This window comes from Phaethon lepturus, unplaced genomic scaffold (genome assembly GCF_000687285.1).
Source record: "Phaethon lepturus isolate BGI_N335 unplaced genomic scaffold, ASM68728v1 scaffold17416, whole genome shotgun sequence".
In the NCBI taxonomy this organism is placed as follows: Eukaryota; Metazoa; Chordata; class Aves; order Phaethontiformes; family Phaethontidae; genus Phaethon; species Phaethon lepturus.
This window is the reverse complement of record NW_010544335.1, coordinates 555-23,996: the sequence shown is the minus strand read 5'-3', so window position 1 is coordinate 23,996 and position 23,442 is coordinate 555. Positions and strand designations below refer to the sequence as shown.

Sequence of the window (23,442 nt, the reverse complement as noted above, 5' to 3'; positions counted from 1 at the left end):
CCCCCCCCCCCCAGCATAAACCTTGAAATAACAGAGAATAAAAATTGAGTTTTCAGGTGAACAAAGGCAGGCATTGATGTAGTAAGCCCCGTATCTGAGGAAAAAGGAAGCATTTTCTTATATGGGTTTGAAAATGGAAACCACCTTTTTTATGGCTTCTGTCAGCTTGTTTTGTAGTGCAAGTGAATTCTAAAAACCAGCCATCTCTTACATTGCCCTTTCCACACAAAGATGTCAAGGTGCTTTCTGTATCTTGACAAAGAAAACTCAGGAATCCTTTAGAAGAGGTGGGGGAGGGCAATACTGTCTCCAGTATAGGGATATAGGGGACAGGAGTGGGCTGCAGTTTACATTTCATGATGAGTGAATAGTACATAGATTTCAGCATAAAAAGCAGCACATCAGATCAGAACCTGGGATCTCAGTCTCTTCTACCATACATGTAAATATTCTCATTGCTTTACCTCTCGATATTGCCGAGATCTCTTGCTCTGATGGGTAGGGGAGCATTTTGTTTCAGAGAATTCTTGCTGCCTTCATGTCATTCACCCTCCTCTCTTTCAACCTTATACCATCTCTGACTTGTTTTTGTCACTATCCACTCTGTCAGGCCCAACAGGCAGGTTTCACTGGCTTATAGCAGCAGCCCTTGGGTGAAGGCTGCATTGGGTTGGGTGCTGTACTGTCTGCATGGGATCTGCAGTCTTGCAGAGCCTGAGACAGAAGAGCTCTTGCTGCAGGAGAACTTGAATAGCTTCCTCTGTTTTGGCAATTTAAACAAGAAGTTTTTCCAGGTGGGAGAAGGGGGTCATACGTATGCACTGCGTTCATGTGAGACAATAGCACCTTTTTGAACTGCAACTAAACCCTGCTGGTTTGGAAGCTGATGTATTCATATCCTCTGGCCTGCATCATTAGAGGCTGGCAAGTGAGCTCACATCTGGAGGACACCTGTATTACAACACAACACGTACACAACCTGTTTCCTTCAGGTAGGCTCTAAGTCACGTAAGCAAATGCCAGCAGACAAGGTATTCCTGTCTCTGCTGCATGCGAGCAGGACCCAAGCTTGTAAGGCCTCCGCTCAGGCAGCATTCCAGTGCTTACTGTCTGTGTATCTGTCCTTCGGGAAGTTTGGTTTGTATCTGTGTGTATCACTCCCAGTGAGTCCCAGTTGATTTTCCTGAGCATCTCACAGCCAGGCTCTTCCGGTTGTGCTGGGCTGATGCTAATACGTGTAGCGCTGCATTTACCAGTGTCTAGATAGTAAATCTCTAAACCAGATCCTGGTGTGTTTGATTTAAGAAGCAACATTCCTCACTGACAACAGAAATACTAGTTCTTTGGAGATGACCTGAAAGTATGCTGCTCTTGGGACTAGCTCATGTTAGATACTCTCTGCCTAAACACTTCTTGGTGCGTGCCTTGCAAAAAAAAAAATTCTAAAAATTTATGTTAAGGTATAGGTTTTTATATATAAGGTATATCTGTTTTTAATTCTCACAGGACTTGCTGTACCCAGATCCTGACCTGGATGGTCCCCTGGCTCTTTACAAGTTTTTCTGCTTTCTAGACTAGTCTTGTTGCAGTTGTATGTCACCTACCTAAAACTCTCTTTGGAGCTCTGGCTGGTAACCCTGCTCTTTAGAGTTAACAAGACTGCAGGATTCACACTTGTTCTTGGAAAAGTTAGGACACTTCTTAACCCTCAAAGCCAGATACTGGCAAACATGCATCTATCACCCATGTCTCCTTATCACTGTGTGCAATCGCAGCTTTCCAACCACCACGGCACAAAGCACGTGTGTGTTCTTTGCTGACCTGCCTCCTGTTCACCCCTATCAGCTCTGTGGTTCCTGCGTGTGTCCATCTGTCCCTGACATCTCAGCATGGTGTATTACCCCATGTAATACACGTGGGGTGGATGAGGAAAGGGATTGACTTCAAGCCTCTTAGTGGCAAGTTTGGACGTAAATGATCTTGCACTCCTCTGAGATTGAGCAGGGAAACCTCTGTAGGAGGGCTGTGGCTGCCCTGCGTGTTCACCTCAGACTCCTGCAAGTCTGATCTCAGCTGTTTTGCAGGATGAGTCCTCAGGGTGGAAGTCTGGGGGCGGGTTGCCTGGGTGCAGTCTCCAGTGGTGTTACACTGGGAGTCAACCCTGGTCATGTCATTCACTATTGCCTTATTTTCTTGTGTTCAAACCAGTTTGACGTGTTATTCCTCGATGTGCTGTTAAGGCAATACAGCATGGAAAATGGTTTATTTTTCTTTTTTGAGGTAAACAAGAGTGCTCAGCTTTTCCAACTGATTAACAGACTGGGTTTTGTCTCTTGCAGGTTACTGGCCTTCATACAATATCCCTTTCCATGAAAAGATTTACAATCTCAGTGGGTATGCAGCATATGTTGAGAAGTATGGCATGGATTTCTCTTACGAGCTTGCTCCAAGAGCAAAAATCTTCCGTCGAGACCAGGGCAAGGTGACCAACTTGGAAAGCATGAAGTACATCATGAGATACAACAGTAAGACGTGTGTTTATGTACTGTGGAGCTGATCTTAATAAAGCACTGTTACTTTTATTTCTTGGATTATAGTGGGAAGCTGCAGCCTCCCATACAGATCCAAGTTGTATTACCCTAGGTGCAGAGTACACATAAAGCAAAAAGATAACACAAGCTTACTGTCAAGGTAGGAAACCAGGCTAAAATTACTCTAACAGAAACAGACTGGGTTCATTCTAGAACAAGGGCCCTTGGGCTTACTGTTTGACCTTTCCTTGGGCTTGCTGTTTGACCTTCCAGAGAGCTTCTAGCACTCAGAGAGACTCTCTGGACTGCTGTTACCCATTAAATCTACAGCCAGTCAATCCTCAAAGCCTTCAATCCTAAGCATGAGTTAGGTCAGATCAGACAAGAGAATTTGGTGTAAAACTTCAGGTCAGCTTGGCCTCTTTTTTTTTACCTGTTCAGGCAGAATGATCTTTGGTAGGTAATGCTCTGCTCTGCTTTTACCTGAGGAGTTTCTCCTTAACAGCATCAAAAATAGCTTAATTTACTTCTCACTAAGCCCACCTAAGTACAGATAGTTTTAGATGCTATATTTTTATTCCCAGGTATAGGGTCCATGCTGATTACCAGGCTTGGGTTTGGGAGGCCTCTCCCAGGGTGGGGTATCACTACTGTTACAGTTGTGAGTAGCAGCATGCTCGTAGACATTGAGGCTTGTCCACCTTCTCCTCCTAGCTTGCAGCTACTACAACGGGTGTTCAAAGGCTTTGCTCTTTAACACTCATTTTAGTCCAGAACAGGAAAACAAAGGCTCTTACTGCTGTACTTTTCTTCCCTCCCTTTTCCTTTCTCTTCTGCTTTTCTTTCCTGACAAAATTCCCACAAGCTTTCATCATGCAGAGTTGCAGATGTTTGTGGTTAGAGGTTGGCAGTGGTGCCCTGGGATGCAGAAATAGCTGTATGGACTTGTATTAGGAGCTTGTCTACTTAATACCCTGTGTCAAGCACTGACTTCCCAGGTACCAGCTGGGAGGAGCATGAGAGCAGTGTGATAGACCTGTGTTTCTGCCAGTGCCCTTACCCAGCTTTTAGTGGCTCGGGTACTTGGCATCAGTGGTAGAGGTTTCTTGTGAGGGGACTAATTTGTTTTCTTTTCTTCCTTCCCTCCCACCATATTTCTCCCCAGACTACCAGCGTGATCCTTATGCTGAACATAATCCTTGCAACACCATCTGCTGCAGGGAAGACCTGAATCCTTCTTTTCCAGTGCCTGCAGGCTGCTATGACTCCAAGGTAAATTACCTCAGTTTCAGTATCTGCTGAATGTTTCCTGCAGCCTGCTTGTGCTCCTATCAGACCCGCAGCATGTTTGCCTGCACAAGGGCAGGCATGGCCAGGCCTGTCTGTTCCCTCTTTTCATGCTTTCCCAGTGCTTAGGCAGATCCTGAGATGGTAATTCTGTGCAGAGTCCTATCTGCTGTCCCTGACACCAGTCCCAGCACAGTGGCAGAGGATACAGCGGGAGGTGTGCAAAAAAATTTTGTTCATGGGAATGGGAACTTCTGCTGTTTAGGGGTTAAACCCCAAAGCCTTGCAGCAGGAGAAGCCTAAGAGAAGGCTGAAATGAATCTTCACATCACTTGAGGAAGGCGACTGTGGCACAGCCTCAGTCTCCTGTTCATGGGGACCTGTGGATGCTTCCCCAGAGCACACAGGAATGTGTTTTCAGCCGAATTTTAGCTTTACCTTTGCAAAAGCCCACCTCTCTAGTGAGTCACCCTACTCCAGGGCTTCACCCCTCTGTGCAACTGCTTTGAGCAAAGTTTGGTAAAGATCACTTGGCTTTCTGGGGCGATGTGAGGAAAATTCTTAGACCGACTGTCCTGGAGAAAGCTGCAGTTTTTCTAGGCAGCTCGTATGGTATTTTCACTGGGAGGAGCAATACCTGAGTGAGCAGCTGCCCAGCCCTGGTGTGCTGGGAGGTCATATGGTGCTTTATCCTGTGGGGACCAGCGTGCTGCATTTTTGGATTGTGACTTTGGTTGCTAGGATGGGTGCTGTGGAGGCTGTTTTGGCATTGTCAGTGCTGTGTGTCCACTCAGCTTGCACAAGCCTGGGCCAGCTGCCTGCTGCAGTGGCCAGTAGGAGCTCCCAGAGCTGGTTATTACAAGATGAATCCATAAAATTGCTGTGTAGAGGCGTCTGGTAAGGGAGCAGGTCAGAGCACAGTGGTGCGATACCTTTGCCAGCACAGTTAGGCAAGGGGAATGGGCTGGGCAGGGGAAGGACAGGGGACCTGAGAGGCCCTGAGACAGCCTAGAGCAGAAGCAAAACCCGACAGTGAAGCTAAGGCCAGTCTGCTGTAAACACTAAAAGCAATGTTAATGTCTCTAAGTTTGGGAAGATGGAGCAGGCAGGGGACCTCTTGGGAGATAATGAAGGAACAGGACAAGGTCTGGGCAGCAGCATTAACTCTGTGCTGCCTTTCTTTGTCTTTTCCGAAATTACTCTGACAGTGCCCGAGAGGACAGCCCAAGTGTTTAACGTGCAGCAGAGCTTAGGTCAGGCCTTCTAGGCTGCCTGCTGCAGCTCCAGCTCTTTTGGAGACACCCAAACCCAGGGAGGACTGTCCTGAGGGCAGATGTGCTGCCTCTCACCCTGGGTAGCACAAGGGCTAGAGGGCATTGTGGGCTTGTGCTTTGCTGCTGCCCTTTGGCGCTGGCTGTTCCGTGGCTGAAGATGCCTCTGTGCAGCGGAGGAATGCTGCCTGATCAGCATGCATTTCCCCTTGTTCACTTTATTGTTATCAGATCTCTCAGAGCTGCTCCTGCTCTGTGGGATGGATGCACCATTTTGCCCTGAACTCCTGTCCTTTATTACAGGTGTCAGATTTCCGCCTGGCTTCAGCGTTCACAGCCACTGCAATCAATGGCCCCCCGGTACAGGGCGGTCTCCCGGTCTTCACTTGGAGGCGGTTTAACCACACACGACACCAGGGCCTGCCAGAATCATACAACTTTAATTTCATCACCATGAGGCCGATTCTATAAAACCAGCAGCAATATTCCCAAATGGTTTTTTTTTTTTAATGGAAACTTTCATTCCTGTGTGTAATAAATTGACCTGGATGTCTGTATCCCTGTGCCTTACCTGCCTTCCCCTGTCCTGCCTGCAAGGCACTTTTTATTGACATTGGCTGCCTCTGTGCAGCCCAATGCATGTTCTGCTCTTCTGAGACATTTAGGTGGACCTTGCTCTGACTGGGATTGATGGGAAGCAGGTGTGGCATTGCTTTTTGGTGATTTGAGCTGTCATCACAGCTGCTCCCTGAGCAGGAGTGAACCTCAATATGATCTGTCTCTAGTAGCAACATGGGACCTGCCTCCAGGGCTGGGCCAAGCTAGGTGGCTGCTTTGGGCCATGGCAGCCTCATCTCTGGGCTGGTTTGGTGTCTGCCTTTTGTCTGAGCAGCAGTTGTGAGCTGTGCTGCAAACTGCTTCTTGTGCAGGGATGTCACTAGCAAAGAGTCGAGGCCCTGTTCTCCATGGCAGATCAGTAGACAGCAGGCACACAGGGAATGGCTTTTGCAAGATTTCCTTTGGCTCTCCAAAGCAGCATGCAGCGGTTGGGCTGCTAAAGGTGGTAGAGAGATGAGCCTGGTGATTTCTGAAAGAAGACTGATGTTTTTGGAAACAGCACCCCACACCTCCCCCTGCCCCAGGCTGCAGCACAGCAGCAGGGAAAGAACTGTGGCTGTGCAACAGGTCTTTTACTGATCGGCCCACGCGGTTGTTCAGTGACCTCTTTGCCTGCTTCCTCCACTATCGAGGTGGAACGTGAGAGTAAGACGGCTGTGAGGGCTGGGGCTGTACATACCACTCTTAGTTACATATGCTTACATCGAGGAGGCGAGTCACTGGGCTGCTTTATGCTAGATGTTATACATGCAATTAAGTAAAACAAACAGCTCTTGCCTCATGGCCTTGGCAGTCCAAGCTAAACTGCCCTGTATTACAAAGGTGAAGGATGAGCAGTGTGAGGTTTTGATCAAGCCCCTGGAGTTTTGCTTGCGTGATGCAGGAGTGAGTTACTGTAGCATGGGTGATGTTCTACCCTAAGTATTTGACTGTCACAGTAGGGTTGATTTCCCTCCAGGGGAAGAGGAGACCACAAGTTACAGCAAAACTTCTGCTGAAGATGAAAAGCTGTGTGAAGACTGAAGTAATTTGCTGGAGCAGAATGAGGTAAGTGTGAGAGGCTGGAGAGAGCATCTGTGTCCTGTGCAAGGGTAGAAGGAATGGGTGGGTTACAGGGGCAGGAGAGCATGGTGTAAAATGACTCTAACAGCCAAAGTACTCACCACAGAGCTGCTTTTTGCCCTGCAGTACAGTCCTTCATTGGGTAAAGCAGCAAAATTGCTCAGCCATGGTAGCTAGACACACACAGCCACACTGTAAGTGTATGCATTGGTGTATGTGACAGCTGCAGCTGTGCCTGTGCTAGAGGGGGGTGGGTGTGATGTTCACTTGGTGCCTCTTATGAGCCAAAATAGATGGCGGTGCTGCACAGGTGCCTTCTGCCAGAAGCGATGGGGAGGAGGCACCCCAGCCACAGAGGTTTTTAAATACAACACCCCCTTTATTCCTACTCCTGAGGTTCTCTATCAGCGAAGGTGTCTTGCTTGCCTGAAGCTGGGGACCCTAGGGACATCGGTCCCTGTGCCAGCCCTTGCCCCTGCGTGGCTCATCTGTGCCCCACCAGACCACCTCCAGGTAATGTTTTGCCATCCCAGCCACCCCTCCCTGCCCTGCTCCAGCTGTGCTGAATGATGGGCGGTGGGGCACCAGGGACTTGCGATGTCTCCCTGAGCATGAACAGCAGTGCTCAGCCAAACAGCCCTGCCTCTGAGTTGGGCCCTGGCAGCTCTAGGTGTGGGGAAGCTCTTCCTGCTGTGTGTCACTTACCTTGTGGTGTTTGCTTGGAGACTGTGAGGGCCTGTCTGTTGTTCCTGCTGGCTGTCATCAAGGGTGTCTCACCCTCTGCCTGGTTTGTCAGCTTTCTGAACTCTTGCTGGGGCACTCTTGATTGCAACTCCAGCCTTACAGGGCAGCAATCTTGATGCTTTTTGGATAAGTACCAAATACAAATCAAGCACTTTTTTGTGTAGCCCTCAGGTGTTTGCAGCTGATCACTGCCTTGAGAGACATGTTTTAAACTCCTGTACTGGAGACTGGCAGCTACAGAGCCACTGCTGCAGAATGAATGGAATCAAACTGAACAGGCTGTAACGGGCATTAAGGAGCACACTTAAAAGGAGGACTGGAGCTCGGTCACGAAGGGCAGTAGGGCAGTACAGGGGTGTGAGCTGATGGCAAATAGGAGAATCAGCTGCTTGTTTTGAGACTGGAAGCACAGAGCGGCCGGAGGATGGCAGTTTGCTACTTGACTGTTGCTCCTAGGCAACACAAGCAACATTGCAGGTTGTATTTATTTGCTGCCTTTTCACCCAATCTTGTATATAAATACTAATGGAAGAATATAGTTTAAAAGTTTGTTCCCCAGGGACCAGGAAATTGCTAATTGATTACTGTGGTGGATGGTGTTCTTGATCGGGGCAGACCTGGATGGGGCACTCCCTGCAGGGGGTGGAGGCAGGCGGCAGCAGGGCCCATCTGTCAGTGGGCACAGAAATGGAGATCTGCTGTCCCCCAACCGACAGCTGCCAGCCCTGAGGCAGGAGCTGCTTTGTGCTCAAACCCAGAGCTGTGGGAAAACAACTCCACTTTGAAGAGCCGTTTTCTATGAGTAAGTGTTTACATCAATGGGACCTCAAGAGCCTTAGGACTCTAATCCATGTGACTGTGGCTACTTTTTAACCTTTGATGGTTGTGCTGTTAAAGGCCACTGCATTCCTCTTACTGTGCTGTCCCCTGTGCTTCGTCAGCAGCCCAGCCTGGGTTGCTCTGCCAACCACAACCACAGGAGCTGGGTTCAGCACCTCTTCCCCAGCACAGCAAGGTCAGGGACTGGAGGAGAAGGCTGTGAGTGTGGCTGCATGCACCTACAGCCAGGGGCAAGTGAACCGACAGCTTAATTCTCAGGCAGCTGCATAAAGTTAAAAGGTCTCTTTGATCATCGTACTCCCCTCTGCAGCTCTTGCTGGGAAAATAAGAGCACACCTTCCCCTAAGCAGAGGGTTTGTGGCAGAAGCTGCCCCCTTTTTCACACTCCACCTGCAGGCTTTTCCATGTTGTGGGATGTTCTGTCTTTTAAACTTAAGGTTTTCAGGCTTGCCTAGAAAGGGACTGACTGACTTTTTTGGTGGGGGAGATGGAGAGGTGGTTGTGATAAACCCCTCCCTTGCAATAATAATGATGAGAAAGGTGCTGTTCAGTCACCAGAGAATGCCTACAGAGGAAATTACTCTTCCCAGCAAGACCAGTGGCATTACCATGTCTAATGCAAGTGTTTCCCTCCTTGGCCATCCCCCCTTTTCTGAAATCCTGTTAACCACCTCACCCCTACTCGCTGCCCCTCCCAGTTCAGCACAAAGGCACTATTGGCCACACCCTGCATGGCCTCAGCTCTTGCAGGGGCCTGATGTGACAGCAGCTCCCTCACAGCAGAGATGCCCCAGCAGGGTCTGACAGTCGGGGGCTGTCTGGATGTGACTGTGCAGTGCTCCCCAGGGAGAAACCAACTTCATTTCTTTCTCGGTGTGCTGGTGCTGTGCTGCTGGGTCAGATTACCTCTCAACCCATTCCTGGTTGTTTTTTAGTTTGTTGCACAGTAGAAACACTGGTGGTCTACAGAGGTGTGCTTTGCTGTGTGTACTTTCTGTGCTGAGGTTGTAGCACATCTTTCCGGACAAACCAGTGAGTGTATGGCAGAGCTACCCTGAAGCAAAACAGCAAGTGCTGTGGGTGTTCCCTGGCTCACTTTAATCCAGCAGAAACTGCAATTACAACAGTGCTTCAGCAGAGTGGTTACACTGTATGACAAAACCAATGGTCTGAACTACATGCAGTATGTATACTCTTATTCTAAGTAGGCAGTTTGAGAAACTCTCTGGACTTTCAAGTGTGATTGTGTTCAGGCATCACTTCACAAGCGTCCATCATCTTTTGGCCAGTGACTTGAAGCAAGTTTTAGTAAGTGCTGGAAAACTATTTGCTACCATCACAAATTAATTACATGCCCTTGAAGTATGGGCTTAGCACTAAGGGTAGTAGGCATGTGAGTAACTCCAAGTTTTAAGTAAGTACTCAAACTGAGTTCTCTACAGTTTGGCAGCAGAGCCAGTTTTTATCATACTGCCTTCTTGTAAAGCAGTTTATTGGTTCTTTCTTACTTAAGTTGCACAACATGTGTCATGGTGCTATACCTGGCTTCTGCCCTTGAAAAGCAACAGTGGGGGGGGGGGCAGACACTTTCTTGATCCCTGCACTAAAACACCCTTTTTATTACCCCTGATTTCATTATGTTCAACTGATGCAATGCTGTGTGCAACAGCTTGCCCCCCTTGCTTTTGAAGCTGGGCTGCCTGAGACCACTGCTGCAGGCTCAAAAGCTTAAGCGTGCTGTGAAAAACCCAAGACAGCTCCTGTACGTTGTGTAAAGAATGACCACTTTTTTCCAAGGTCAAACCCAGCCTCTTGGAGGGCAAAAAGTAGCAGCAGCAATCTGGTTTCCATTCCTGTCCCCCTGTGGGGCTACTCTGGGGTGCCAGTTACAGGATGCCATCTGTCCAGGACATATAGCCCCTCTCGGCTTTGCAAAAGCACCTGGAAGGTGACTTTTGAGATGTTACCGCACTGCTTCCGCTTTTTGCTTCTGTGAGAAGGCCGGGAGGGCAGCAGCATGCAGTTGCCTTTCTGGGAATGAGCTAGAGCCAAACCATTGCTGCTCAATGCTCTTTGAGCAAGGTGACAAGCCTGCCCGCCTGCCGTGCCCAGTGCCCCCTCCTCCAGGCGGCAGCACTGCTGAAGGGGAAGAGCATGCACTGTTGTCTCCTGAGATGTCTGGAACTAAGCACAGATGACTCAAAATGTTAAAAACCCAGTATTTTATTTCAAAGTATAAATTTCAGGCTTGTCAGACAAAACCTCACTCCAGTTAACACAGACACACACACACTCTAATCTACAGTACATAGAAAAATGGGGAGAGCTTGCAACTGCCCAGTTTAAAGTAGACATTAAATCAGTCCTACTTTTTTTGTATTTTTAAGTCCAGCTGCAAAACAAAACAAGAAATCAGATTCTGAGTTTCCCAAAAAAGATTTTGCACGTTTGATTCCCAATAGCCAATAAGTTACGAAAGCTGAACAGGACTCCCCAAACAGCTACTACCCAGTTGTCTTATTTACAGCTATACCCCATTAAATTATAGACCGCACTTCAAATATATATATATATATATCTGTATGTGTGTGTATATATATATAAAAAAATGCTCAGCCTGCATCATGACAATGAGAAATAACGATGCATTTTAATGGGGACTTAGAAGGGATGAAAAGGAAAACTCATTTATTTGCTTTCTCTTAGCTGTCCTCATTTTCTTCTTTCTCCCCTTAGACAGTGGTTGGAAGGGAATACAGATTTTGGTGTCAGGGCTGGCTCAGTGTCACTTGAACTCCTCTCCCTCCAGTGTTTCCATACAATGCCCACCCCTATCCAAACCAACAAATTAAAAAAATATATATTTAATATATCAAGCTTCTATCTAAAAAATCTGGATACGTATTTTTGACTAAATTAAAATACTGAAGAGTTTATAAGAAGGCAGAATCACAGCTTGATTTTGTACAGTGTATGCAATACTCCAATACTGGGGCATGTCTGTTTGGGGAACAGGAACAGATTTGATCTGTCCCTACATATAATACAGATTTATTGGACATTTATGACAAATAGCATAAAGGAAGGGCTGAAGTGACTATTTTTGTCACAGTACAAAACAGCACTCAGATCCTACTACTGAGCCCAATCGTGCTCCCACTGCAGGCACGAAGGGTTTTGCTGCCGTTTTCAAAGGAAGCAGGGTAAGACCCCTTATTTTTACAGGGAAGACACCATGGGCATTTCCAGCCCTGTGCTAAAACCCTTGGGATGGGCAAGTGTCTCGGTGCTTGTGCTCAGTGATGTAACATGGCCAGCGGTAGCACAAATAAATCGAAGGAGCAAAGTCTAATACCAACTGCTGCTCCTAGGGAAGCTGGTCAGAGCATGGAAATAAATACAGGCCATGGGGAACCTGCCTCTGCACCCTCGCGTTTTCTCAAGCTGCCACTTGCAGATACAGCACAGACGTACAAACCTACAGTCTGCCCCCTTCCTAGCATGTAGTTATTTGTCCAATGAAGCTTTTTTAAGAGATACACTAAAATAAAGGCAGCCAGTGAAGCTGTGACTAGGAGGAATGCAGTGGAAAGGAATGGCATTTTGCCATCAGCACTCCACAGCAGGGCTCCTCTCCAACCAGAAACTGAACGAACTCAAATTACTTTCAACCTGGACAGTCCAGATGCCCTTGTATCCCACAGAGAAAACAAACCAAACCTAAAACAAACCAGAAAGTAAATGAGGGTGGAAAACACAGCTGTAGAGTCAGTGCTGCATTTGCAAAAACACAGGGAACTAGATCCAAGGTGGTACTGCTGAAATGTCATGTGCCCAGTGGCAACAGCAAAACACTAAGTCAGGAACAACTTATACCAGGGTACTGAAAAGAAGATGGGAAAACTTGCCTGAAGCGCAGCAGGGAAACTAAAACCAACCCTTCCACTTAAAAGCCATATAGAGATTTTTAGCGCGTTTAAAAGTGGATTATTGTACGCCTCCAGCAACTAACACTTTTATGAAGAGCCCAGTCTAGAAGCACGGTGCTAGAAGACCTGTACTGAATGTTCCCAGATATTTTGGCAATACTTTCAAATAAAGTCTATTAAATGAAATCCATTATTTCTGAATGTTTGCTGCTAGCAGAAATTTAGTTTCGCAATTATTGTTTCTGGGAGGTAAAGGATAATAAAATTAATCAGCCACCCCACAATACAGGGAGAAGTGCCACGACTTAAGAAATTAAGCAATACTCCTGTTTGTTATCATAAGGGGTGAACGCTCACTGCAGAGGTCTGCTCCACCATGAAAATCGTTTTGCAGAAATAGCATAGTTCTCTCTTTGTGTGTCAGTGATTTAAGAACCCACCACCTTTAAGGTCTCCAAATTAAGGTAGGCTTTTGAAAGTCAAGCCATGCTTTATCACACACTTTGCCACCACTGCTTGCTTAAGATCCTGAAATTGGACCTTTAGCAGCTCTGCTGGGATGAAACAAGAGAAGTCAGCTGTCCCCCACAGCTGCGATGGCTTCAGTCAAACAGTAGCTAGCTTATTTAATCTATTCACAAAAAATCAACTGCACTCTGCTGTGCATAGCAGAAATGGATCTATTACGCCAGAAGCCAGGTTTTACAATCACTTCAGTTGAGAACTGCATCTTTCTTCAGTAAATAAAGACGAATCTTCTTTCTCTAAAGATACAGCCCACAAAACCTACAAACACAATACCAGACCATACCTAATCCCTCCACTGGAGGAAAGAAACAAAAAATTCTAACGCAGGACTCTCACCCCCTACCTATCCCAAGCAAGACATAGCTAAGAACAATTGTGACCTAAATGCAAGCACAAACTATAGAAAAGCTCATGTATAGTTTGGGCTGGAATCACAATTAAATAAGCAGCATAAGTTCTAGGTTGTATTCTAATATTTATTTTAACTTTCAAACTAGAAAACCTCATTGTACTGATATGGCCAACGGCCCTTTGGTACCACCTCAAAGACATATTAAAAAAAAAAAACTGCCCAAGGAGGACTTTGACAGCCATCAACTGGAATGAACTGCTCTAACCTCTAATACAGAACTGGCTTCATAAGGACCCAACTTTCTATAAGTCGACTAAATGCATTATTAAGTAATTATTCCTTGAGAGAGGCAGACAAAACATTTAATTAAACATAGAAAAATTCAAGGCATTATTGATTATTGGCACCAGTAATACAGGGACAACTGTTACTCAAAAGAAAGGTTACACATGGTTCATACATGAGATTTTGTGTGAACCTTCTCTCCTGATACTTTTAGACAGACTTTTTGCTCACCCAAATCAATAAAACTGCTGTACTTTAAATGCAAGTTTCCTTACAGAAATTATTTGCTACTCACCTGACAGAAGTGACAATCCCAGCTACATGGAGTGCAGTAAAATAGTATAGACAAAAGTCTACAATGCAGACTGATAAAAGTTCTCAAAGGGAACATATCTAAAGAACCCATAATCCCATGGCGTATTTCACCAGCCATGTTTTGGGATTTAATTTTTCCTGCCCCTTTTCAACCTTGCTTTACATTTAAAAAAGTTGGTTTTAAGAAAGAGCACACTGAAATTTAAAAATGTTACCTTCTACAGCTTTGCTATATGGCAAAGTGGATTAACAAAAATTTTTTTTCCCTTCTAAATCCACTGTTTGGTTCTGCTGGGCAGGAATGAGACTGTCCTTGTTCTGAAAAGTGCCAAAATAAAAACCTTACATATACTTTCTTGTCCAGGTGTGTTACGATTTGGTTCTGCAAAAAACAAGTTTAACATGTCCACGACAGTGGAACAGATGCAGCAATTTCTTTTCTCAGCTTGGAAGCATCATGAAAGCGTCTATTAACGTTTGCAAACTCTCACAAGTTTTAGGCCAGTGTCTCAATTAGGCCAAAAATTGTTTCTCTTCCGCTTTGGGTGTGTTAGCTTTCTGCAGAGGCAGGCAGGGAACTGAGATCAAAAGGAGGACTGGGAAGCCAACTTCCTAGCTTTTTGTACTAACTGAACATCCAAACCGAGTGCAAGCAGCTAGAAGCTTTCATGGTGCCCCAACCACAGAGGTTTCTTCTTTGGCTGAACTGCAGCATACAGATTTCCCAAAAGAACAGGGAAAGGCTCTGGTGGAAAATACTGTCTCTATACTCTAATATTTTTGACAAAGACAACTACATGAGAACTACAGTGAGGACAGGGTTGAATGATACCGCAGATAAAACCAAATCCAGCATCAGCAGATGTTACACTTCCTGGTCTTTACAGAAACAGTAATTACTGCAGGCCAGGAAAATGAGAAGCGGTAATGAAAGGCTAGGAGAATAAAGGGAAAAATAACTCCAAGCAAATAAAGGAACACCACAAGGTATCTGGCTACGTTTATTTCTGAAATTATTCTTTAAGGCACAAAATAAATCTAAAAAATAGGGTTGGATGTGTGACTTGAGGGGCGGAGAAATTATCTGAGCTAGAGAGGTGTGAATGTAGTCTCTACAATCCAGTTTCAGACCTGACCTGGGAACGCTCCCAGTGGGAGTGGGGGAGGATGGTGAAAATCAAGGAGTGTTCTTATTTAGGAAAGGTAGAAGGTAGTGGGGTGATTTTTTTTCCCCACCACCTCCAAATTTACACACATACTGGTTCCCTGGCCAGACTCAAGTTCCATTCCCTCCCCTCAGAGAGCTCATTACAGTTTGTAAAGTAAGACCAGACCACTCAATCTTCCAGTACAAAAGTGAGACCTTGAATCACCCTTCATATCACAGCCTGCTCACAGAGCGGTGGAAGGCAAGAGGCAAATCTGTCCTTGCCCTCATGTTAGTGACTTGATAGATATTACAGATGCGTATGTTTTGCTTCAGACAAACTGTAATTTATTACTGTGTTCCCACTCTGAAGCAGAATCCCAGGCATCCAGGGTACACTTGGATAAAGGGTAGGTAGGTATCTAAGTGGAACAGCTGTCATGGAAGGGAAAAAGAAATTTTCAAACGGCCCATGACTTGAGCTATCCAGAAAAAACAGGCTCTCTTGCTGCAGGTGAGACTTTATTTTTCTTTTGGTTCTGAATGCATATAGTGTATCACACAATTTTCTAAAATAATCCTGCAGAGAGTGGATTTAAAAGTGAATTTCATGCATGGGATCAACCCCCCAAAACTGGGGTAATTCTTGGTAGGACAGGTTTAAAGGCTCCAAAGATCTCTAGTTTAACTGCTCTGGGAAGAGATCACATCTGTGGACTGGGGGTCACAGAAGGGTCCAAAACGTCCATAGATGTCCTTAGCCCGGACTGCAAAGTAGTATTTGCTGCCAGACACAAACTGCGTAAGAGTGCATGCCATAGGTAGTGGGAGGGCCTTCACTTCCCCAATCTTCTTCCACTGGGAGGGCATAGTGGCACTCGGGTCCTCGTGGTAGGCATAGAGATGGTAACTGTCCACAGCAGCGCAGCTCCGGTCCACCTCCATGACACTCCATGATAGTACAATACCGTTCTGGCTCTGTACCCGTGCCAGCTTCAGTTGTGGCTTTTGAGGCAGAGAAGTGTTGGCAGCTTCAGGGGGCAGACGTGGTGGCTGTGGTGCCTCCGGGAGCGGGGCAGGATGTATGGGGCGTGGTGGCTCCTAAGCAATGTAAGAGCAGTAAGGGAAAGGTCAGAGTCTACAGCAGTGGAAGGAGGCTTTAATTCATCGTTCCCCAGCCAAAAGGACAAAAATGAGCCTGCAATCACTCAGCCATCACAAGTCTCTGTATGCAGAGACAAGAGAGCAGCAGCAAAGGTTGAGAAGGGGCGGGACTAAGGATGCCGTAAGTTATTATTATTCACATATAAATCCCTAGCTGTACAGATGATCGTTGCCAGTTATTTCCCTATATCCTCCTCGGTTCCCACTCAAGAGGTGATGGACAGAACACTGTGCCCTTTACCAAAGCTCAGCACAGGCAGGTTCACAATGACTTTGAGCTAATTTACATTTGCACTACTGTTCCCACATTACCCAAAACACTCCAGGCAGTGGATTAAGCTGACATTTCATCATCTTTTAAACAGGCAGGTTTTCAGTCACAAAAGGAAGAATGAGTAACGGTGTCACATGGATTCTGTCACCTTAAATTTGATCACAAAAGCTCAGCCTCAGTTTCCAGAAAATTCTGAAATAAGAGCACAAATGTGGCTTTCCATTGTTTTTTTTTTAATACAACAGAAACAGTCTTAGGTCTCTCATTTATGTTAGTTAAAATGAATTTAGGAATGTGTTTACACGGAGCATGAAATTTTGTTATCCTTCCAGTGGATATCCAGCCAGTGGCCTTTCAGGTTGGAATCTGGGGTAGCTTTTGTGTTGTGTGTGATGTGGACATATGTATTCAGTGTGACTGGAGAATGCACGAAATTGAACAGTGTCTAGATTGAAAGAATGGTGAGCCACTCTGTTGGTAATGTATTTACCATTTCAGGACATCAGAAGTGATGTGACTGCCCAACAGTGAGTATGCAGGCAATGTATTTGCTTCAGTCTCAACAACAAAACCATATGAAATGAGTCAGAGTAAATTCTCAAATACATACACAAAGGGGTTTGAGGTGATTAGAAGTAATCACCCCCAACAGTGATTAAAAAAAACTCTCTGAAATTTGGGAGTTGGCAACCTTGAGGATCTTGTCTGTGTCTTGTTCTCCTACCTCAGTTTTGCAAACAGCTGTACCGAGAAACTGGTCATCCAATTCGTAGCCAAACCATGACTAAACTTTTTAGTGGCAGTTCTTCTGTACCCGTGACTCCACAAGTCACCTGCAGACAATGCATGCACCATTTTTTAGTATGAGCTGCTGGTGATCTGGAGTACTCTGGGGTAAGCTAACAGATTGCATAGCTTTTACCATTCTTGCCAGTGGTTGCTCTAGGTGATAGGGTGGTGCTATGCATGTGAACTGGCTGCAAAGTGTCTACAAGGCAATTCACTATTCTGCAGTTCACACTAAGAAGCAATCTGCAAGACATTAATGCAGAGACAAGCCTGTAAATTGCATCAAGTAATTTCAAAATGACTACTTACAGCATGCACTTGTGGTGGTCGATGATGCACTGTAAGCTGAGGTGCCCCAGATCCAAGAGTTAGTCCGTTGTTCACAACATATGCAGTTGTTTGAGGCATTCGTACTGTCATGCCTATAAAAAGCACAGTGAATACTCTGAATATTCAATACTTAAAAATCAGCTAAACGGAACACTGGAAGACTTAACTCCATGGTTCAGTTGGATGACACCAAATTTCAAACTGACACACTCTCCTCAAACTGCCAGCAGACAGCAGAACAACAAAACCACCTCCCATCTCCTGAAGCTGTAAAAGTGAAAGAGAGCAAGTGCTTATGTCTGCAGAGGGGACAGAATGATGTTTCAATAATTTGTAGCATGAAAGAAATGGGCGGGGAGGGGAAGCGTGGGAGATACAGGGAGCTTAAGTATGAAAAGAAAAACTATCACTTTGGGATTCAGAAAGGAAAAGATAAATGCTGCTGCAGCAGAATGATATCCACTCAGTATTCAAATACCAGAAGGCTGTGCTGTGGATGGCACTGAAAACAAAAAAGAGAAGTTGTTGTCCAAGAAGCTTGTCCTCCCTCACAGAATGGACACCACAATGGATGTTACTCACAGGTGTTACCATTTCATTAATTCTCACAGCAAACTGACCTTACTGTCAGAAATAAACTGGGTAATTTTATAGCCTTGAAGATAATACCCAGAACACTTGCAAACTACCAAGTTTTCATTCATTTTATACCACATCTCACTCTTAAGTAATATTTTGTCCGTTTACTGTTGGAACATGTATATTCTGTGAGCTCAAAGCTTTTGCTCATTGTTATGGGTTGCCTAAGGTGTCTTTATATTTCTGTCTAGAAATACAAGATCTAGGGCAATCTCCACACTTGTATGAGATAAAAGCATTCTAATACTCCAGAAGAGGAGCTTTCAGAGTAACACATGTCAGGAAACCACAGCTATTGTATGGTAATTCCTTCTCTATAGACAAAGTTATGGAATCGTACAGTCACAAAATAGTTTGGGTTGGAAGGGACCTTTAAAGGTAATCTAGTCCAATCCTCCCTGCAATGAGCTGGGACATCTTCAACTGAGAACAGGAACAGAGGGTCCAATGTACCAGACAGGCTCTCCTCTTAGGGAAGTCTGCTGCCTCCCTGGAGCCCAGGTTAAGGACGTCACTAGGAAACTTCTAGCCTGGTACAGCCCTTGGACTATTACCCATTAATGCTCGTCCACGTGGGTGCGATGAATCCGCAACGCATAGTCCAAGGGCAATCAAAAGAGACTTCAGGGCCTTGGGACAGCTGGTAAGGGAATCTGGAGCACAGGTTATTTTTCCTCATCAAGCTATATCATAGATGATGAGTGTCAGAAGTCTATGTAATCTGTGAATCTGAGGCAGGGAGCTCAGAATGCTAAATCTTAATGCTTTTATAATAAAGTGCTGAACTCTAGGTAGCTGCTTCCCATCTTTTTCCTAATGGCACGTCTATCTGAGAAGCTAATGAAGCTGTGTGAACTCCTGTAGGATAAACAGTCACCTGAATTGGCTATTTCTCATCTATGAGAATCCAATCAGATATGCTGTTTTAGCATGACTGTGATTCTATCTCAGGAAATTACAATAATCTGAAGAAAGATGGACAGAAATGCCTTAATAAGATATAAGGTACAAATTTAGCATTATTTCTAGGTAGGCATACTACTTGGTTGAGATAGAAGTACAAAACTACAATTTGCAAAAAACCACTTTGGATGAGTTCTCACAGTTAATCTTTCAAAGATAAAGGGCAGAGGTCTTACTCCTGACGTATCTGTTACTGACACTGAAGATTATTTCAATGATAATATAAACTAATACACATCAGTAACAACATTTCTGAAAGCTGTATAACAAAGATGGTGAAAAATGTAGCACGGACTAAAAGATGAAAACTCATGACAGCTAAAAGGGATCAAGAAACACGATTGCTTTTTTGTTAACAATACGTGAAACCTCTCTACCTGGTATGCAAATACAAAGCCTTGAAATAATCTGCATTCTACCTAAACAAGTCTTTTATCTACTCAGGCTAACCATCTGTCTTCCTTGTCCTGAGGTACAGGAAATACACAACACTATGAAGGAATTGTCACTTTATTCCTTCTTAGGTGGCTTGTCAGACTATAGTACTATGAAATACATAGACTTTTTTTTCAAGCCGGAGTAAGAGAACTGCCTCTAACAGAATTACAGAAAAGTCCAGGTTTGAAGGAACCTCTAGAGATGACCTGTCCCAACCTTCTGTTGAAAGAATGCTCTTAGATTAGGTTATTCAAGGTCTGGTCAAGCTGAATCTTAATTATTTTGGTGGAAACCTGCCTTGATTTCCAAGAATTTGTAAGCAGACAACTGAAGGATAAGCGTTCATTGTATCAATGGACCATCACGTCAGAAGCACATTACACAGAGATCAGTTGTTGTATGACCTCGCCCAAAAAACGTATGAATTCCCTACCTCACTGAGTTCTCCTAGAAAAGGCCTTAAAATAGCATATTACCTATTACATGTTCTTCAATAACATATTAATTTCCTTGCATGTGTAACACTAAAAGGTATTCTGTAGCTATTAATACTAGCTATGCGTCATAGTAACTGCCCTAAGAAGTGGCAGATTTTGACAGAAACATGTTTTATATTTTGGTACAAAGTAATTATTTTTAATAGTACTTTCTTAACATAAGTGAATGCACGGTTAAGTACTCAAAACTGCTTCCAAAACAACAGGTAGATCACACACATCTAACTTGTAGCTTAGGGTAATGATGAAGAAAACTAAGTGCAGGCTGAGGTTACCTTGTCTTTTAATGGCCTTTTGCCAACAGGAATGCAAGATGCAGACATGCCCCTCAAAAGATACTTGCAGGTCAGAAGAACCTGAACTCAAATGGCATAAGAGTGTGAGAAGTTTAAGAAAGATGAACAAGTACTCTGAAACAAACAGAAATTTCCTCACACCCTGACATTTCATAGAGATCGCTCAAGAACTGTCCCATCAAATTCTGTTTAGCTATCACAGCTGATTTTTCACAGCCTATGGCAATGCAGCTAAATCCAGTCGTAAGAGACACTTATAATTGAATTGCTACAAACATACACGGATATTCTCCTTTCCAAAAAACTGTAATTTCAGAACAATAAATCAATTATTTCTGCACGAACCTACATAGGTACAGTCTTACATGGCTCAAGCATGCAGTGTTCCGAGTCTGGCTTATACAGATGGTGTCTAAAAAATCACTACCTGGATGTCACAAAAGTAGGTTCATACTCAGTGCACTGGAACAAGGAAATTTATGTTCAACATGATGGTGTTAAAATAACCATAGTCTAGAAACTGTGGGGAGCTAACAAAAGGCAGTTAAGATCCACCACTTAGTATTAGAATTTAAACTATCATTCAACTTTAAAGTTACTTTGGACACCTACTACTCATTTCAGAAAATGTGTTTACTGCTATGGTAAGATAGCAGTTTTTATGCTAAGATACCAGTTACGTTTTTCAAGATGAACTTGCTGACATCTCTAGTCAAGGAAACTCAAGCATGCACCAATTTCTGATACATTTGGTGAGAAATTTCAATTGTCCAGACCTAGAGAAAATAAGAAAATTTGCCGGACACAAGACATCAGAGATCATTAAGGAATTACCTTAAGATGCCTGATATAAATGTAACTTTTAGACAGGAAATCGAACACCATTTACTACATGCATAACTGTTTTAATTTTATTCCACAATAATAAAATGGTCTCTAACTATTTTTCTACAAAACAGTGATAAAGTATTGGGCATGTCATCCAGAGATGCTTAATTGGCAGAGTTAGTGCCTGAGATGACTTAAATCCAGTTTTTCCCCATTCACATAGTTGCAGGGGGAATGATTTCTTAATAGCCTGAGATTTACTCAAGTCTGTAAGTTGGAAAAAACCCCTAACCTCTATAATGAGGACTAATATTGTAAATAAACACAAGCAACAAACTCAGAACAAAAAACCCAAACCCCACATCCATCAAGTAGAACATACCAAGCTGTGTTGTGCTAAAATGTGCATGGAAGAAAGCATCCCCTACCTCCAGTCTGTGGGTTGACTGGCCTTAAGCCTGGGCTTGACACGACAGCTCCTCTTGCAGGATTCTGAGCTGGTGGTGCAGGAAGAGTGGTATAGACCACCTGATGGTTGGCAGGGGCTCTTGGTATAGGAAGTTTTGCAGCAGTTTGAGTCACTGGCCGATGAGTTACATTCATTGTTGCCGGAGCTGGAAAAAGACAGAGATATCACAACCTAGAGTGGAATTCCACGACATTAAGCTAATATGCCTATTCCAGAGTATACACCTCCTTTGGAAAAGTGACTCATCTGAGCCATCCAAAATAAAAACTCTCTGTGAAATTCTATCTGCTTTTGATAATGCAAGAAAAGAGAAAAGAACCTAAGGAAACAGTAATTTTCACATGAAATAATCATGCCAATATATATACAAATTCCAAACAAAAATTTAATGCCCCAACCCCAAAAAGAGGAGCAAAAGAGGAAGAAAAGAGGAGGAAAAGAAAAAAAGTCCTGAATGCAAGCACAGCTGTGGAGAATATAAAACTCACCACCAAAGAGTCTGTAGAACAGATCAGTCATAATAAAGAAAAAAAAAAAAGAGGACCTATGTTTCTTTATGCTAGAAAGAAAAGAGGGGGAGGGAAATCACACTGCAGACAAAGTAACATTTAACTAGGGACAGAACTTCAATGTCAGCCTTGTCATTCACTCTGCCAAAAGGAGTAATTGCCACGTGCAGGTCAACAGAGCTAGAAGTGATGTCACTAATGTTTTTTTCCCCATTAGTTAAATAATGCAACTACTACTGGTTTCTTCTCCATCATTTTTACAAAGAGCAGTATATTTAATAATTTCCATGACCATCCTTAATAAGATTTCTTCCTCTCCATAGAATTAATTTCATCCTGAATTCTTTCCAAACCAACTGGATCATCTTTCCCTTTCACTTCATCAGTTTTAAAAAAAAAAAAAAAGTTATGGGAAACTGACTAGAATGGAAGATTAAAAAGCGACTCAAACATTCTGAATATCCACCTGAAAAGATCAGCACCCTGTAGAACACTCAAGAGTCTAGTTTAAGAAAAAAAAGCGGTCACTACATTCACATAATGATGTAAAATGAAGTTACCTGTAGGTAATACATGTATGGTGGTCTGGGAAGGTCCACTTGTTGGCACACCTGTCTGCTGCACAGGATTTGGCTGCAAAGGCTGCAAGGGTCGAGCCAGGGGCTGGGTGGATACACTCGACCCTGTAACAGGTGTCTGGTTCTGCTTCTTGCCATCTGCTTTAAAACAAAATAAAGTTATTGACAATAGCAAACAGAAATTAGAACATCACGGAGTTTTAAAATATTTTCTCCCTGCTGTCATTCACAGACTAGCAAAGATTATTTCCTAGCATGACATTTCTTTGGCCTTTTCATTCTGCAAAAAAGAAAATTAATTCAGTTCCCCTCATTTTCATTATCTCACTCTCCCACCCACCATAATGTTTCATTCTGTCATCATGAAGTCTGTATTTCAGCATAATTTGGAAACACGAATTTAATGGAACACTATGCCAAAGTCTTTAGAAGTTTCTATAAAAAAAGAATAGCCTGAAACCTTAAAAAGACCTAAACACTGCTGTACTCAATTTGTCTCAAAAGTGATAGAGCTCCCTAAATAAATCTTGTCTACCTTTGCTGCTTACATCCTTTTATTATTTGCTGACTCTTTCCTTTGTTCAATCTGTTAGTCAGCCCTGTTTGTTGCGGTTTTGAATTTTCATGCTATTTTCTTAAAAATAAGGCATCGCTTTATTATTTATAGAAAGCTTTAAAAAGAGAATTTAAGTTGTTTTCTCATATTGACACCATCCTCAACATGACTTAGTGACTTGTGAGAAGTGACAAATAGTGTCT

The 23,442-nt window shown here is 44.0% G+C and overlaps 2 protein-coding genes across 2 annotated transcripts in view; one reads left to right on the top strand and one right to left on the bottom strand.

Moving 5' to 3' along the window:
• Positions 1-5,647, top strand: part of PLBD1 (phospholipase B domain containing 1) — a 34,573-nt gene extending 28,926 nt beyond the window's left edge. Inside the window, exons 9-11 of the mRNA XM_010288660.1 lie at positions 2,340-2,525; positions 3,697-3,803; positions 5,393-5,647. Of these exons, the coding sequence (XP_010286962.1) occupies positions 2,340-2,525; positions 3,697-3,803; positions 5,393-5,560 (461 nt within the window). The 3' untranslated portion in view covers positions 5,561-5,647. The remainder of the gene's footprint in view (positions 1-2,339; positions 2,526-3,696; positions 3,804-5,392) is intronic.
• A 9,725-nt stretch (positions 5,648-15,372) lies between these two features.
• LOC104622008 (activating transcription factor 7-interacting protein 1-like) lies at positions 15,373-22,824 on the bottom strand (the record flags this gene model as incomplete). The annotated part of the gene is made up of 4 exons (XM_010288659.1): positions 15,373-16,010; positions 17,446-17,558; positions 21,556-21,741; positions 22,666-22,824. Coding segments are annotated over 4 exons (875 nt in total), but the record flags the coding sequence as incomplete, so codon positions are not given.
• Between the last annotated feature and the right edge of the window lie 618 nt (positions 22,825-23,442).